This window comes from Trachymyrmex cornetzi, unplaced genomic scaffold (genome assembly GCF_001594075.2).
Source record: "Trachymyrmex cornetzi isolate Tcor2-1 unplaced genomic scaffold, Tcor1.1 scaffold40, whole genome shotgun sequence".
NCBI classification, from domain to species: domain Eukaryota; kingdom Metazoa; phylum Arthropoda; class Insecta; order Hymenoptera; family Formicidae; genus Trachymyrmex; species Trachymyrmex cornetzi.
The window spans coordinates 238,158-251,776 of NW_017298744.1; the positions used below are offsets into that span (position 1 = coordinate 238,158).

The window sequence follows — 13,619 nt, forward strand, 5'->3', positions numbered from 1 at the left end:
CAGGAGCGAAATCATGAATGATTCGCGCGTGGAAGGATCGTCGCTGCGAGGTCGGCGAACGCGCGTATTTACGCGCCTCGGCAGATGTTCGGTCGCCACCCTCGGGGGGTCCCCGCGAAGAGGGAAAGCCGCGTACCCCCGCGACAAGTGTAGCGGCGGTTGCGGCCGTGTACCGCGAAAGGGCACGGGAGGGAGGTCGGCTACGAGATGCAGCATCATGCGGGCCACGCGAGTGGGCGGCGCGACGTTCCCTTCTCGCGCCCTTCCGCCCTCCGTTTTCCAAGAAGAGGAGCCTGGAGCACGATCTCGAAGGGCTACGCACTTCATTAGAGGAGGAGGAAGAGGAGGAGGTGGAGGGTGGGAGATCCCTTGATCTTCTTTCGGTTCTCCGAGAGATTTCCTCCGACGGAGGAAAGAATTGTCGTCGAAGCTGATAGTCTTCGACGGGACGCGTTAACGGGTGGTACGAAAGCACCAGGGCACCCTGATATCCCGCTTTATCAGTTCCGCGAGAAGAAACCGGTGTTGTTCTTGTTTCTTGCGATCGTTATCGAGCGCGTGCCACGCGAGGAAGACAGATAAACATATAGAGAGGGAGGGAGATTGAGAGAGAGAGAGAGAGAGAGAGAGAGAGAGAGAAAGAGAGCTGTCGAGCGGAAAAGACCGGCGCGATAAGCGGCTCGTCGATCATCGTGTACATATTGATACGTTGATATCGAAGTAAGCCGCTCCTCTGACATTATTCTTAAAATTTAACGCTATCACCAACTCCTGTAGACTCCCGGAGGAAAGTGAGGCACAATCGGTTGTCTTCCTGTTCGCGCGGCAAAGTTTAATGCGATTTAATGCATGGGATTAAATAGTGCGTAAGACTTGGCAACGATTATGACACGTTTTTTAATGGGAGGAAAGATATCTCGTTGTCGTGCTTCTGTACGATCGCGCCTCATTTCCCTCTGATGATTTTTCCCATCGGATTAGAGGGTGGTCCACCTCGGAAAGGGTTGACTTTCTCGAGATCGCGATTGAGACAGGCAGGTGAGACGTTATTTCTATCTTGTGCGATTGACCGAAAGTAAATCGAGTAAGGCCTGGTAAGCCCCATTTCTACCAATGTAACTTTAATCTCCGTTTAATTTTCTTCTTATCTTTCTAATTTTAGAGCTAGGAGTACGTCAAAGTTACACTACGTACCACTTTGAAACATTTGATTGTCTCATCAGAAAAAAGAATTTTACAAATTGATTAATTAAAGAATCAGCTAAAGTATCATCAACGTACGTTGACTGTACACTAGAAGAAGATAAAAAGTAAATTAAACCTCGAGATCAAAATTAATCTAAAATGGTAAAAATGGACATAAGCCATTTTCGGTCATGATCGTGAGAGATGTTTTTCGTATTGATAGAAACGATCGCAATCGTGATTTTAGATCTGCGATATAATGATTATATTCGAATACATATTATACTCGAAGCCCCTCTCAATTCTATAAAAAAGTTTTAAGCTGTAAGCTATAAGAAATTGACCATCATAGTCGAATGTGAGAAAAATAATCGACTGTGATTGATCAATTTCTTACGGCTTTACGGCTTACATCTTAAAGTAAGGTTGTCAACCTAGATTTCTAACAATAAAATCTACTTAACTAAAGTAGATTTTATCTGCGCGCAGAGGTTTTTTCTCAGACTTTTCCCCATATAAATAAGTGACATTTATAGAAATTTAATACTCTGCAAAGTAATGGTTCATTCATTTATTTTGAGTATTAAAAGCACTATTGTTCAATGTTCTTTTAATCGAAAACTAATAAAAAAATTACTCAGTCGACACCAACTGAAAATAAAATGACCTCAATATTATATAATTCCTCAATTCAACAATATAAATGTATAACATTGTTGAGTGTGAAATTGTAACATTGAAGGCAACCCATTGGTGTCGATTGGGTAATTATTTATTGTTTGAGATTATGTCATGTCACTCCTAGTTTATGTCGACTGGATAATTATTCTTTCAGTATTGAATTCTTTTTCTCTTCTTCTTAGGTCGGAATCAGACTACGCATTGAAGAATAAAATTGAAGATTGATGTTTGATCAATCTGAACAAAAGAAGCCAAAATTTCTTTGTCCTCATTCGTGAAATTTTAATCTTTAATCTTCAATCTCAATCTTCAATGCATAGTCTGATTCCGGCTTTACGTTAGGCCTCTGGCCTATGCTATACCTCTCTCATATGCTTGTGGTGCGCACGCTGATTATTTAATTGCCACAAGCATACAGGACCTACAGTTTCAATGCCGATTTCCAGCGGACTTTTCGAGAGGTGTTTCTGTGAGCAAAGATACTCTCGGGAGATTGCCGGCCTTTCCCGAGAGGAGACACGAGCGCGACAAATATTGTTGTCCCTACTGGACTATGTTTAGATTCTCACCCTAGTGCCATCCAGGTATCACTCTATCCTTGTTATTTACCGAACAAACAAGGATGATATGATACCCGGGTGGGAATCTGAACACGTCTTTGTGGGATCGAACCCGGAACCTCTGGCATGATAGACCAGTGCGCTGTTTGCCATGCTACGCTCGCGCTCCAGTATTGAATTCGATTTCTGTTAAATACGTTTAATTACCCGACGCACTATTAAATCACAGCAATAAACAAAAGCGGGAAATACATTTCCCGCTTTAATCAATTTCTCACTATTAAATCACGGGTCTATCGGGAATTATATAAACGCGCGCATGATTGATCATCAAGTTAGATCGTGACGCGCAGAAAGAGCCGCGTGACTCCGCGAGTGTCCGCTTCGCAAAAACGAGTCGGATGAACCTTTAGCAAGATCCAAGAGAATCTTCACAAGAGGACAACCGAATAATGGGGAACGCCGATGTAGAAACTCGGCTCGGAATCGCTCGACAATTCGCCAGCGTCGCGAGTATGTAGTAAATTTGCTCCATTATCATCGTCGATGTTCTCGGAGACTCAGGCCGCGTTATCTCGCGTTTTACGCGGTGACGAGCCCCGCGATAATGGTTGGTCGGGCGCAAAGTGCACGGTGTCGGATAAGGCGTTGAAAAGCGCGGCTCTCGTGACTTTCTTAATCCACGCCGTGCGTCGGAAGACGTTACAAAATCCGGCGGTTTCGCAATTCCATCGAGCGTGCTGCAATTCACTAACGCCACATATCGCTATGATTGACGGCAGGCTGCCGGCGGCGACGAGCTCGGATCGACGAGGACGACGACGACGACGACGACGACGGAGGAAGAGGAGGAGGAGGCGGAGGAGATGCACCTCGAGGATTATCACGGCGAGCGGAGCGAGGAGGACGACGTGCGACGCCCCGTTCTGGAGCAAGACGACTTCGTCGACGACGGTTCCCTGCCCGATCTGATGTCCATGGCGATGACCGGCATAGGCGTTGACGTCGTCCAACCGTACTGTTGGACGACCTCGCAAATGACGGACAACAGCGTGCTCTTCTCCCCGCTAGGAATCGGCACGGATGCGCGGGATTATCTCGACTGGGACCAGGTACCCGTTGTCTTTCAGTATCCCTCCAACGATGGTGGATCGCCGGCTGGTAGCACCTGCAGCGAGGCGACCACGCCGACTTGGAGCAACGCGGTGACAGCGACGACGACGACGACGACAGCGACGACGACGACGACAGATCATGATGAGGATAAGTCATCAGACTGCCGGAAGTTACCATCGATGGGCTCGGCCTTCTCCTTCTCGCGCACCTTCAACAACACGATTTTTCCGGAATACGGAGCAGAGTCGCAGGGCGATTATCAGGATTATCCCGACTGCCAAGAGGACATGGTGTCGCTGTTGATGAGCATTCAAAATGATGTCACGGTTCAGAACTACAGTCCTTCGATCGCCGACGAGTTTGACCTCAGTCTGATCAGGGGTGACCCGACATCGTTGTTGAGCAACGTGGACTCGCCATCGTCATCATCGACGACTTGTCTCGCGAGTGATGAGCAGCAGGAACCATTCCAGAGCTTTAATCCGCCCTATTACGCGGTTGGACATCTCGTTTCCTCCCAGCAACAATCGACGACGATCAACCTCGACGGTGAGTTCGTTGGCGCGATGGATAGTTTCGGTAATCAAGTGATTCTACCACGGAACGAGGGCCTGCTGCTCGGGAATAATCGACGGGTCACCGGATCGAAGGTTGCTGAGACCGAGAAGAATGACAAATCTTATGGTAAGTATGCAGTGCAATCTTTATTTATTTTAGAGAAATCTTTCGCGATCTCGTTTCATCAGGATTTATTTGTGATTTTTAGTAAATTAATAAAGAGGCATTAAAATGAAAAAATCGGTATATAAATTCTTATTTTTATACGGAAAGAATAGTTTGCTGAATCTAAAAATTCAGCTATTCTCTAAAATCTTTGAAGTGGAACCTAACTTGAAAGAGTGAAAGCTCATTCTTAAAAATTGACAATTGAATCACTCTTTTCCAACACTGGCTCAATTGTCATTCTTTGACACTTTTTAGAATTAGATTCTTCTTTAAAAATTTTTTTAGAAAATAGGTATATATGGATGTGAAAATAATTTTGGGTTGGACAATCGAAATAATTGTGTTTCGAATAGTTGCTAGTTAAAACTTGTTGCAGTTATTTATCAAGTTCAAATTTTGTACATAATTATTTCGATGGTTCAACAAATCATTTTCAGATCTGTATCCATCTAAATTTTTAGATATTTTAACAAAATGTTCTTTCCGTGCGTGTTCCAAATATTTCCATCATCCTTGCAAAATTAATGACTTCTCAGATAAAGTCTAAAATCGGAGCATCCTCAAGTAGAACACATAAGTCACAATAACATCATAAAAACATCATCATAACTTCATTTATCATTTATATAAGTTTTTTTTTAAGTGACAAATAACGTCATGATGACGTCTTATGATACCATTACAAATTAATTATGATTCTACCCGGGTAAGTAGACTCAAGTAGAACAATACGTCACTATGATATCAAAATGATGTTAAAAGATGACTCCAAAATGATTATTAAGTCATTTTTCAATAGTTTCTGATTCATTTTAATGTCATTTTGTCAAAATGATGTTGACATTATCGTGACTTGTTGTTCTGCTTGGGGACGTCTCGAAGAGAATCTTCTTAAAGACATCTCATGTCCCAATTTTAGACTTTGTGTTGTCTATAAGCTTTCAATATTTTTAGCGTCATTAGACTTGTCGCGCCTTAAACGCAACGATCCGAATACATATGGCAATTCTTTGAGCGCACGCAATTTTTACTCCAATTCTTGCGCGTGTTTACGTTTCGCGTACATACGTCACGTTACAGATTGCGCGAGACCAGTGGATGATAGCCTCACGTTGGCTTATCAATGCCGCTGGATCGACTGCGGCTGTGCATTTACGGAGCAAGAGGGCCTGGTGCGACATATCGAGAGGCGGCACGTGGAGTCGTCCTCGACGAATGCGCACGGCCATGGCAGACGGATCCAACGGGACCGGGACAAGGAGCGAGATGGCAAGGAGGCGGGAGAGGGTTTCCCCGGGACGGCCATGACGGCGACGACGACGACGGGCCGCGACGACGAGTTCGCTTGCCTCTGGCAAGGATGTCCACGTGCTCGACCGTTCAACGCGAGATACAAATTGCTAATTCATATGCGAGTACACACGCAAGAGAAGCCGAATAAATGTCCGGTTAGTGTTCTCGTTTCCTTGTATCCTTTCGGCGATTTTCAACTTTAGTGATTTTTGTGGTATCTAGCATCTACCATTATTTTTAAGAACTTCATATTTTAAATTAATGAAGATTTTTAAAAGAATACTATAAATTTTATAGATGTGTCATAAAGTTTTTTTAGAATTTATAACATGAAAAATCTTAAAAATCTTAGAATATGATGTTTCTAAGTTTATATGAAGAATTTTAAAAGTATATAATAGACTTTTTCATTTCTGAAAAGTTTCAGTTTATATAAAAAATCTGAAAATTTTTCTAAAAAGTTATGATATTATACAAAAATTTTGAAATTTATATAAAGTTCTATAAAATTATATAAGTACTATTGTTTCTAATATTATCAAAAACTTCGTTTTTTTTATTGTTTGTCAACAAAGTGTTAATTTCTTACTTCTTGCTTCTTGTTAGTTTGCTGGCTGCAAGAAGGCCTTCAGTCGTTTGGAAAATTTAAAGATCCACCAAAGATCGCACACGGGCGAAAGGCCTTACGCGTGTCAGCACAATGGATGCTCAAAGGCATTTAGCAACAGCAGCGATCGGGCCAAGCATCAGAGAACGCATTATGACAGAGTATGATAGCTTTCTTATTTTTCAAGTATTAAAAAATGGATAAATTGCAATTTAAATTTCTTCTCTAAAATTTCTCATTGCTAGTTGTTGATTTAATATGATCTTACACTCGGAAAGCTGTACCGATACATATTGTTTTATGGCACGTATTACGGCTTATTTAATATTCTAGAAAAATTAATTAATATAAACTTTATAGTAGGTACAAGTTATATATATTTATAACAAGGTAACTGTACCAAATATAATATACATATATATATATATATATAAAATTAAAAATATCCCAGTAAAGAAGCTAATATGATTTATCGTCAAATAATGCCTTTAACATCATTTTGTCAAAATGACATCAGCTTATTTGCGGGGATGAGACATTTACAATATTTATATGAAAAAGATTTAACTATCTGTGTAAGTACCTACAAACAGCGAGTAGAAAATATTGAATATAATTAATTATGTAAAGCTTTATGGTATAAGTTTTGTATTTTTATTAATTCAATCTTCTTTGACAGAAAAATAATGATGATGATGATGTTAATTTACTCTTCTTCTAGAAACCATACGCTTGCCAGGTAAGCGGCTGCGGTAAACGTTACACAGATCCGTCGAGTCTTAGGAAGCATCTGAAGAATCACACAGAGAATTCGAGTACGTTATCCAATCTGTTATCATCGGATAAGGTATCAACGATTAACGTACCAGCCGGTGCGATAGGCAAATTAAATTCGACAATTCCTCACCGAAGAAATCAAGACGCGTACATCTTCGACGTGGAAACGAATCATTCGTCGTACAAATTATCTAAAACTTACGTCAAAGAGGAGAACACGTTGCCGGACAATACATGTCAGCTGAACAGAATCTCCCTGAATTTCGACGACAATCAACAGGAATACGTGCCGATCGAATCGGTTCGTCATCTTCTGATCAACGACATTACTAATGTACAGAACGAGAATGCAGGTAATGGATGTATTCAATCGATTTAATCGCTAGTGCTGTAAATTTTGTCAAGTTTTTAAATTGAAGATTAGAATTCAGTCAATCAGAACAAAATGGATAAAAATTATAATTGCCTAACTGGTCGAATTTTAAGGTCTGCTCTTTTTAGCTAAAGTTCTTGCACGATTAATTTTTCTTCCTTTTTTTCCATGTTAGAGAAAAAAAAAGAAAAAATGAACCGTGCAAGAAATTCAGCTAAAAAGATCGGGCCTTTAATCTCTAATTCGCAATCCTCAGTTTCCAGTACGTAATATGACACGGACTTTAGTTATTGTCCGATTTTACTAAAGAATGACATATTTAACGATCAGTGTCGCATACGTTGAAAGATTCGAAGCTTTCCTTCGCATTTGAAAGGAAATATCATAAGAAGAGGCTGCAAAAATTCTAAGGCGTATATAAACAAGTGGCTGCAAAAAATTCTAAGACGTTTATAAAAAGCGATATGAAATAACAAATACCGTTGATAATTTGCCGGACCGCGATAAGACATGAAAGATATGTCGAAAGTTATGTCATTCACGCTTTTATCGAACAGATACTATATTTATTAAAATTTTATAATTATAAAATGTTAAGAACGATTTTAATAAATAAATATCAATGAAGATCATTCTAATTACCTTATTTCTTTATTTTTTGGACTTCATGGTATATTAATTGTTATATTATCTTTTCGGTCGAAAGTATTGCTCTCATTATCGTGACTACATGGCTTTAATTCTCTCAGCATGATTTACATTTTCAGTCAGCATTTTCGATATAGGAAAATCTAGCCAAAATGCGATAAAACACTTGTTACTTATTTTATTTGCTTACATTAGTTTTTACATATCCGCGCAATAGTTCCGTAGTTAAGATACAGCATGACCTTTAACTTTTATTGCCAATAGAGTAAGACCTTGTTTTTCGTTTACGAGATTTTACAGCTACTCTTTGCGAAAATAGCACTTACGAAATAGATTGAACTAGTCATGGAACTAATCATATTTAGTGAATCAGAATCGCGATAACTAAAAAGACAATTTATTTTCAGAAATCTTTGTATTATTTATAGCTGTTTCCGATCATCTGTTATAAATTCTTAGAAAGAGAGAGACATAGCTAATTATCTCCCGAAAAAAATACACGGTAGTATCTTCCATACATACGTAATGCAAGATGATGTTGTCTCCTGATTACTTCTCTCTATTCTTGAATTCTACTTACAGCCTTGGCCAAAAATATTATGCAGTACCTCATTAATCATTATTGATTATTTAAAGTTTTAACTAAAAGACTGATTTATGACATTTGCTGTAAATTATCCTTTATTTATTCTAAGAATCTTTTTATGTAAATTTAAAATATGACAAATTCTTAAAAAATATTATGAAATATTACGAGAATTTTTTTCATTAAGACAGTATGTAATTTCGCAGATTCTGAACTTATTTTATGCCAGCGTACGTGCGTGCATGCATCTCGCGGGCGCGTGCTGGCTTTTTCTGACTTTTCTGATGCGGCTCGCGCAACGCGCCGATGACAGTGTCGTTCCCGGTCGTCTATAGCTTGATCTCAGAGGAGGTTCACTCCTTTATGCCTTTACCCCATACAGAGTCTTAAAATAATATTCCTTACTTTTTTGAGGGGGAAGGCATACGCCGCGTACGGCGAGAACGCGCGGACGCGTACGCGTGACAAAACAGATGACAAAACTGTTTTGTCACGCGCCACGTGCCACGCACCCGTGCTATTTCCAAAGAAACCCTCGCGTAATTTCGTAAAAGTATATAAAAACGCGCGCGTGAGATCAAATGGTGACAGCAAAAGAGAGGGGGGAGGGAGGGAGAGAGAGAGAGCAAATAAAAGAGAATGAGAGCAAAGCATCGGCCATATTTAGCAAAATGTTTATTCTGCAAGTGTTGGAAGTTTTCTTCGCTGAGATAGGACTTACTTCTCTAGATCTAAAAGTATAATCCAATCGACGCAAAAAAAAAAAAACGTTTCTTACTTTTGCTGAACGCGGTTATTGTCACCGACTTGCTCGTTACAGGATTCTGCGTGACTGCAGAGGATGACGTGCCGGATTTCCACGAGTTAGGCGTCGATGTCGAGCGACAGTTCCACGAGCTGAGCGCTTTGAACGACGCTATCTTCATCGGATGAACTTCTTTCAGCAGAAGAATCTCATCTCCGACGAAGATGAAACAGGACACGATGCGTCGGTGAATGAACGGAATGTAATTTAATAAGACATGATTGAACTCGCACCTCGATTCGATTAATCCTTTGGAACTGACGGCAGGTTTATTGGACTCACTCAGAGTACGGTCAAAGTTTCACTATAAATACTTTGAAGCATTTGATTGATCAATCAGAAGAAAGAATTTGAAGAATTGGCCAATTGAAGAATGCTTCAAAGCATTTGTACACTGAAAAAAGATACTAAATTTTAATACATATTTGTTTGAATAATAATTGAAACTTTAGAGAAATTTAATTCTACAAATATTAAATCACTTAGTGATTAATTATTTATTTTGAATATTAAAACAACTGACAATAATAATTTTAATATTTAAAATAAGTCACTGACCAATTTAATACCTACAGTATTAAATTTCTGTAAAGAAAGTTATGTCATTTTGGTTCTTCGAAATTAATTAGTGCTTTTTAATTTTAATATAAATTAAATGATTCTTATAGAAGTAATTGTGTTATAGATTCTAACGTTAGCTCGGAGGGTTAAGAATCGCGTTTTCGAATAGAAATCAAAACACAGTTACTTTAATTCGTGGCTACGTAATTAATCGCTAATCCCGAGATTATTTCGATTTCTTTTAAAAAGAATTAATTACGCTGCTCTTTATATAATGTACGTGTTTTTTCTTAGGAAAAAATGAAGCGAGGCTGATTCGTTGATCACTGACGCGTTCATCCTGCTGCTGCGATCTCATTGTTTCGTTTCTCTCTTTTTACGATCAATTTTATACTCATTAGTTCGTTGTACTTGACAAATCGTATATATTTTTGTACATAGGTACTTATGTATATTATAGGCGAACAAAATATATCATTTATTTCGAGTAAATGTTTATTCGTCTCCACACCTTCAACGCTTAGCTTGATCCTACTCCTTTTTAATTCCTGTTGTAGCAGATGTCCGGCTTGTCCGCTGTTAAATGTCGACAGATCAGTTTGGGGAAGTTTCTTATCGCCTCATCTTGATTTTCCTTCGAGTATACCTGCGATAATTATAATGATTTTCGATAAACCATTTAAAACCGTGCCCTAAGAAAAAAGTGTTTGATATTTGATTATAATTGTACGGTAAAATAATTATGATTATGAGCTCCATTTTTATGTCCAGATAGCAAAATGCTAGCAGTTTGCTGGCAGATTGACAACAAATTCGATCAGATTCACACAGCTATTCATAGCCTATGTCCGCATTAATCTCAGAATCTGTCGACAGAGCTGCTGACATGCTGTGCTAGCAGATTGGTACCAAAAAGCTAGAGCAAATCTTGCTCAGTTTTTGTTGCCAATCTACTGGCAAAGTAGGTCATTAGACTTTGTCCTATTATCTGGCGGTAATCTGTTGACATCGTCAGATATTACAGATATTAGATACTGTATGCGAAATTTGTTGCTTTTTGCTATCAAAAATTTGTAGCATGTTCTGCTCAAAATCTGTCTCTGCAGACTTGGCTATCTGGCTTAATAATTATTAGAATGTTGTAATGTTAGTAATAATAATTATATAATTCTAGTAAAAAAACATACATGTATAAATAAAAGATATGTATAGCTGGCATCGAAAATAACTACAAATTGTGGTTAAATTAAGGTAAATGCAACTTTTTCTCTTCCAGTGTGCTATTTTACAATTAGTCATTGCAGATTTAATAAGATTCTACACGCTCACCTCATTGATCACTATCGTCGGCACGAATCTCAAAGGTGATTGCAGGGCCTCCGTTTTGTTACCGTTCGCTGCAAGCAAATTGTCTGCCAGCGGGCTCGCGATGCAATCGTCGATCAACTTTCGCGTTTCTGTACTTAGGCTGAGATCTTCAGCGCACTAAAATTCATTTATCGCATTATTATAGTTCGTGTTAAAGCATGTTCATGTTATGTTATTATCTTATGTTCATGTTAAAGCATGCTTATGTTCATCGTTATTATCTTAACCCCAGATGGCCGTATTTATCAGCAAGGAATTTTTGCACCGTACATTCTTTCGCAGTTTTATGAACGTGACGCGACGTGAAAACATAGAGAAACGAGTCAGCAATTATGTTATCTAATAACCGACAGATATTAAATGCAACGTGTATTATCGAGAATTAGCGATTATCTATAGAAGTTAGTTTGATTTTCCATGCGCGTGGAAGAAATTGTGCCCGAATAAAAACTCCAATGATAATTTAAACTCATTTGAACACTGAAATATCCCAAGAACAATTAGGACATGATCGAAAAGTAATTTTAATCCTTTGTGGACCTCAAAGGCCTAATAATAATTGTTTTAGAACCATTTTGGCGCCATTTTGATCATTCTATTTTCTGCTTGCGATATTTTTCAAGTATCCTTATGATGTCATTTAGGTTGTTTCACGTCACGAGGCAAAGAAATATACTTTACTGTTAGATAAATAATTCTGATTTCTCTCTCAATTATTCTTATAGAAATCCAATTTAATACTGAAAGATAGATGACTATTTACTTTAATATTCAAAATAATCAACCATACCTTCCAGTATTAAATTTCTATAAGAATAAGTACATCCCGATGGTATTTTATTTTCAATGATAAAACATCTTTTATTTCAGTCTTCAAAATGATCGTTTTTTCATTTTAAACGAATGTAACCCGAGTGACGTTTCGTCTAATGCACCGCGCTCTGCGTGATCGCGGCACGCTGTCGCGTAAATTCAACGAGAAAGTATGCCAAAGGTCGACGTTACGAGTTAAATATCAACTCTTACTCATCGATGCAAGTTGTGTTGGAAAATTAATTACACGTTACATTCAATAAAAGCATGTTTGCCAGGGTAATCATCCAGCGGCCGCATCGGCTAATCGTAGCCAGAAAATTATATACGAAGGTAAAGCTACCTGTGGAACAACAGTCGCCGGGGTACCAGCGAACATTGCACAACCGACCAGATTGACCATTAATAGTTGGTGATTCTCGGCTGGCTCGGAGGACCGTATGGCGTGAATCGCACACGCCTGGGCCTTATTCCCACGGCACTCGCTGGGTCCATGTTGACACGAGAATTGCCATGGACCGGTTTCGCTTTCGCGATGGTGCTACAGACACATACGTCATCAATTTGCATTTTAATCGTTTAAAGTAATAACGTTTTCCTCGTGATCGACGTGGATAAGAATACCGAAGACTACAGCGAGGGCAATCATTCTGCGTTTTCAAGGCCATAGTTTCAAACTGATGTCTTACGATCCGATTTATTAACTTGAGAGGAATATTTAATAGACAAGCCAGTAGATAAATATGTAAATATATAAAAATTAAGGAACTCTATGTTAATTAACCCTCCGTAGCTGACGGTGAGTCTATTGAACTCACTCAATTATATTCTTTATATTACATCTAAAAATTTGATTACTTTATTAAATTATTGTTCTTAAAATAAACATACAAAAAGAAAAATAAAGCCTTCAAGAGTCAATTTGTAAAGACGTTAATAGATCATATCATTTTTACATGTATTTAAAACTTAAAAATAATCAATGATAAACATATATTATAAAAGCAATTTAGATATATAGATATTAAGTACAATAATTTGATTATATATCTCTTATTATATATCTTAAAATAAACTTAGTATTTATCTTTTTTATACAAGTTACCCTTACAAAAATTTAATATTGAAAAATAGTAATTAATTACTTAGTTTGAGTATAAAAAAACACTTGTTCTATACTTTCAATATTTAAACTAAATAATTTTAAATATTAAAAGTATTAAATTGGATTTCTGTAAGGGTATCTATATAATTCTCCTTAAAATTAATTAGTGTTTTCTAATCACAAATTAAATGAGCTTCACTGATATATGTGTATAGCGTCAGCAACTACTTCAATCTATTCTTATTCAATATCGAAAATTATCCTTTTTAGTATTAAAAGAACAACAATGTTTTTAATATTCAAAATAAGTAATAAGTAAAAATAATAAAATAAACACACACAATTCTTTGTCTGAAAGGCATATACCACGAACACCAGATAGTAGTGGCGATTATTACAATTCTTTTATTAAACA

At 38.0% G+C, this 13,619-nt stretch overlaps 2 protein-coding genes across 4 annotated transcripts in view; one reads left to right on the forward strand and one right to left on the reverse strand.

Annotated features, from left to right (window-relative positions):
* Window positions 1-539: 539 nt before the first annotated feature.
* On the forward strand, window positions 540-9,735 carry LOC108764235 (zinc finger protein 76). Of its 3 annotated transcripts, none has more exons than XM_018512372.1 (6): window positions 540-720; window positions 3,209-4,226; window positions 5,349-5,716; window positions 6,168-6,329; window positions 6,890-7,298; window positions 9,373-9,735. In XM_018512372.1, the coding sequence occupies exons 2-6, from the start codon at window positions 3,293-3,295 to the stop codon at window positions 9,483-9,485; spliced, it is 1,986 nt and encodes a 661-aa protein (XP_018367874.1). In that variant the 5' UTR covers window positions 540-720; window positions 3,209-3,292; the 3' UTR covers window positions 9,486-9,735. The 3 variants fall into 3 exon arrangements, with proteins under 3 accessions (XP_018367874.1, XP_018367873.1, XP_018367871.1); XM_018512371.1 differs by lacking the exon at window positions 540-720 and adding an exon at window positions 881-1,038; XM_018512369.1 differs by lacking the exon at window positions 540-720 and having other exon boundaries at window positions 3,022-4,226.
* A 660-nt stretch (window positions 9,736-10,395) lies between these two features.
* LOC108764237 (Cytochrome c oxidase assembly factor 7) overlaps window positions 10,396-13,619 on the reverse strand; it is an 8,179-nt gene continuing 4,955 nt past the window's right edge. The window contains exons 6-8 of the mRNA XM_018512374.1: window positions 12,443-12,640; window positions 11,248-11,403; window positions 10,396-10,564 (exon numbers count right to left, since the gene is read on the reverse strand). Of these exons, the coding sequence (XP_018367876.1) occupies window positions 10,460-10,564; window positions 11,248-11,403; window positions 12,443-12,640 (459 nt within the window). The 3' untranslated portion in view covers window positions 10,396-10,459. The remainder of the gene's footprint in view (window positions 10,565-11,247; window positions 11,404-12,442; window positions 12,641-13,619) is intronic.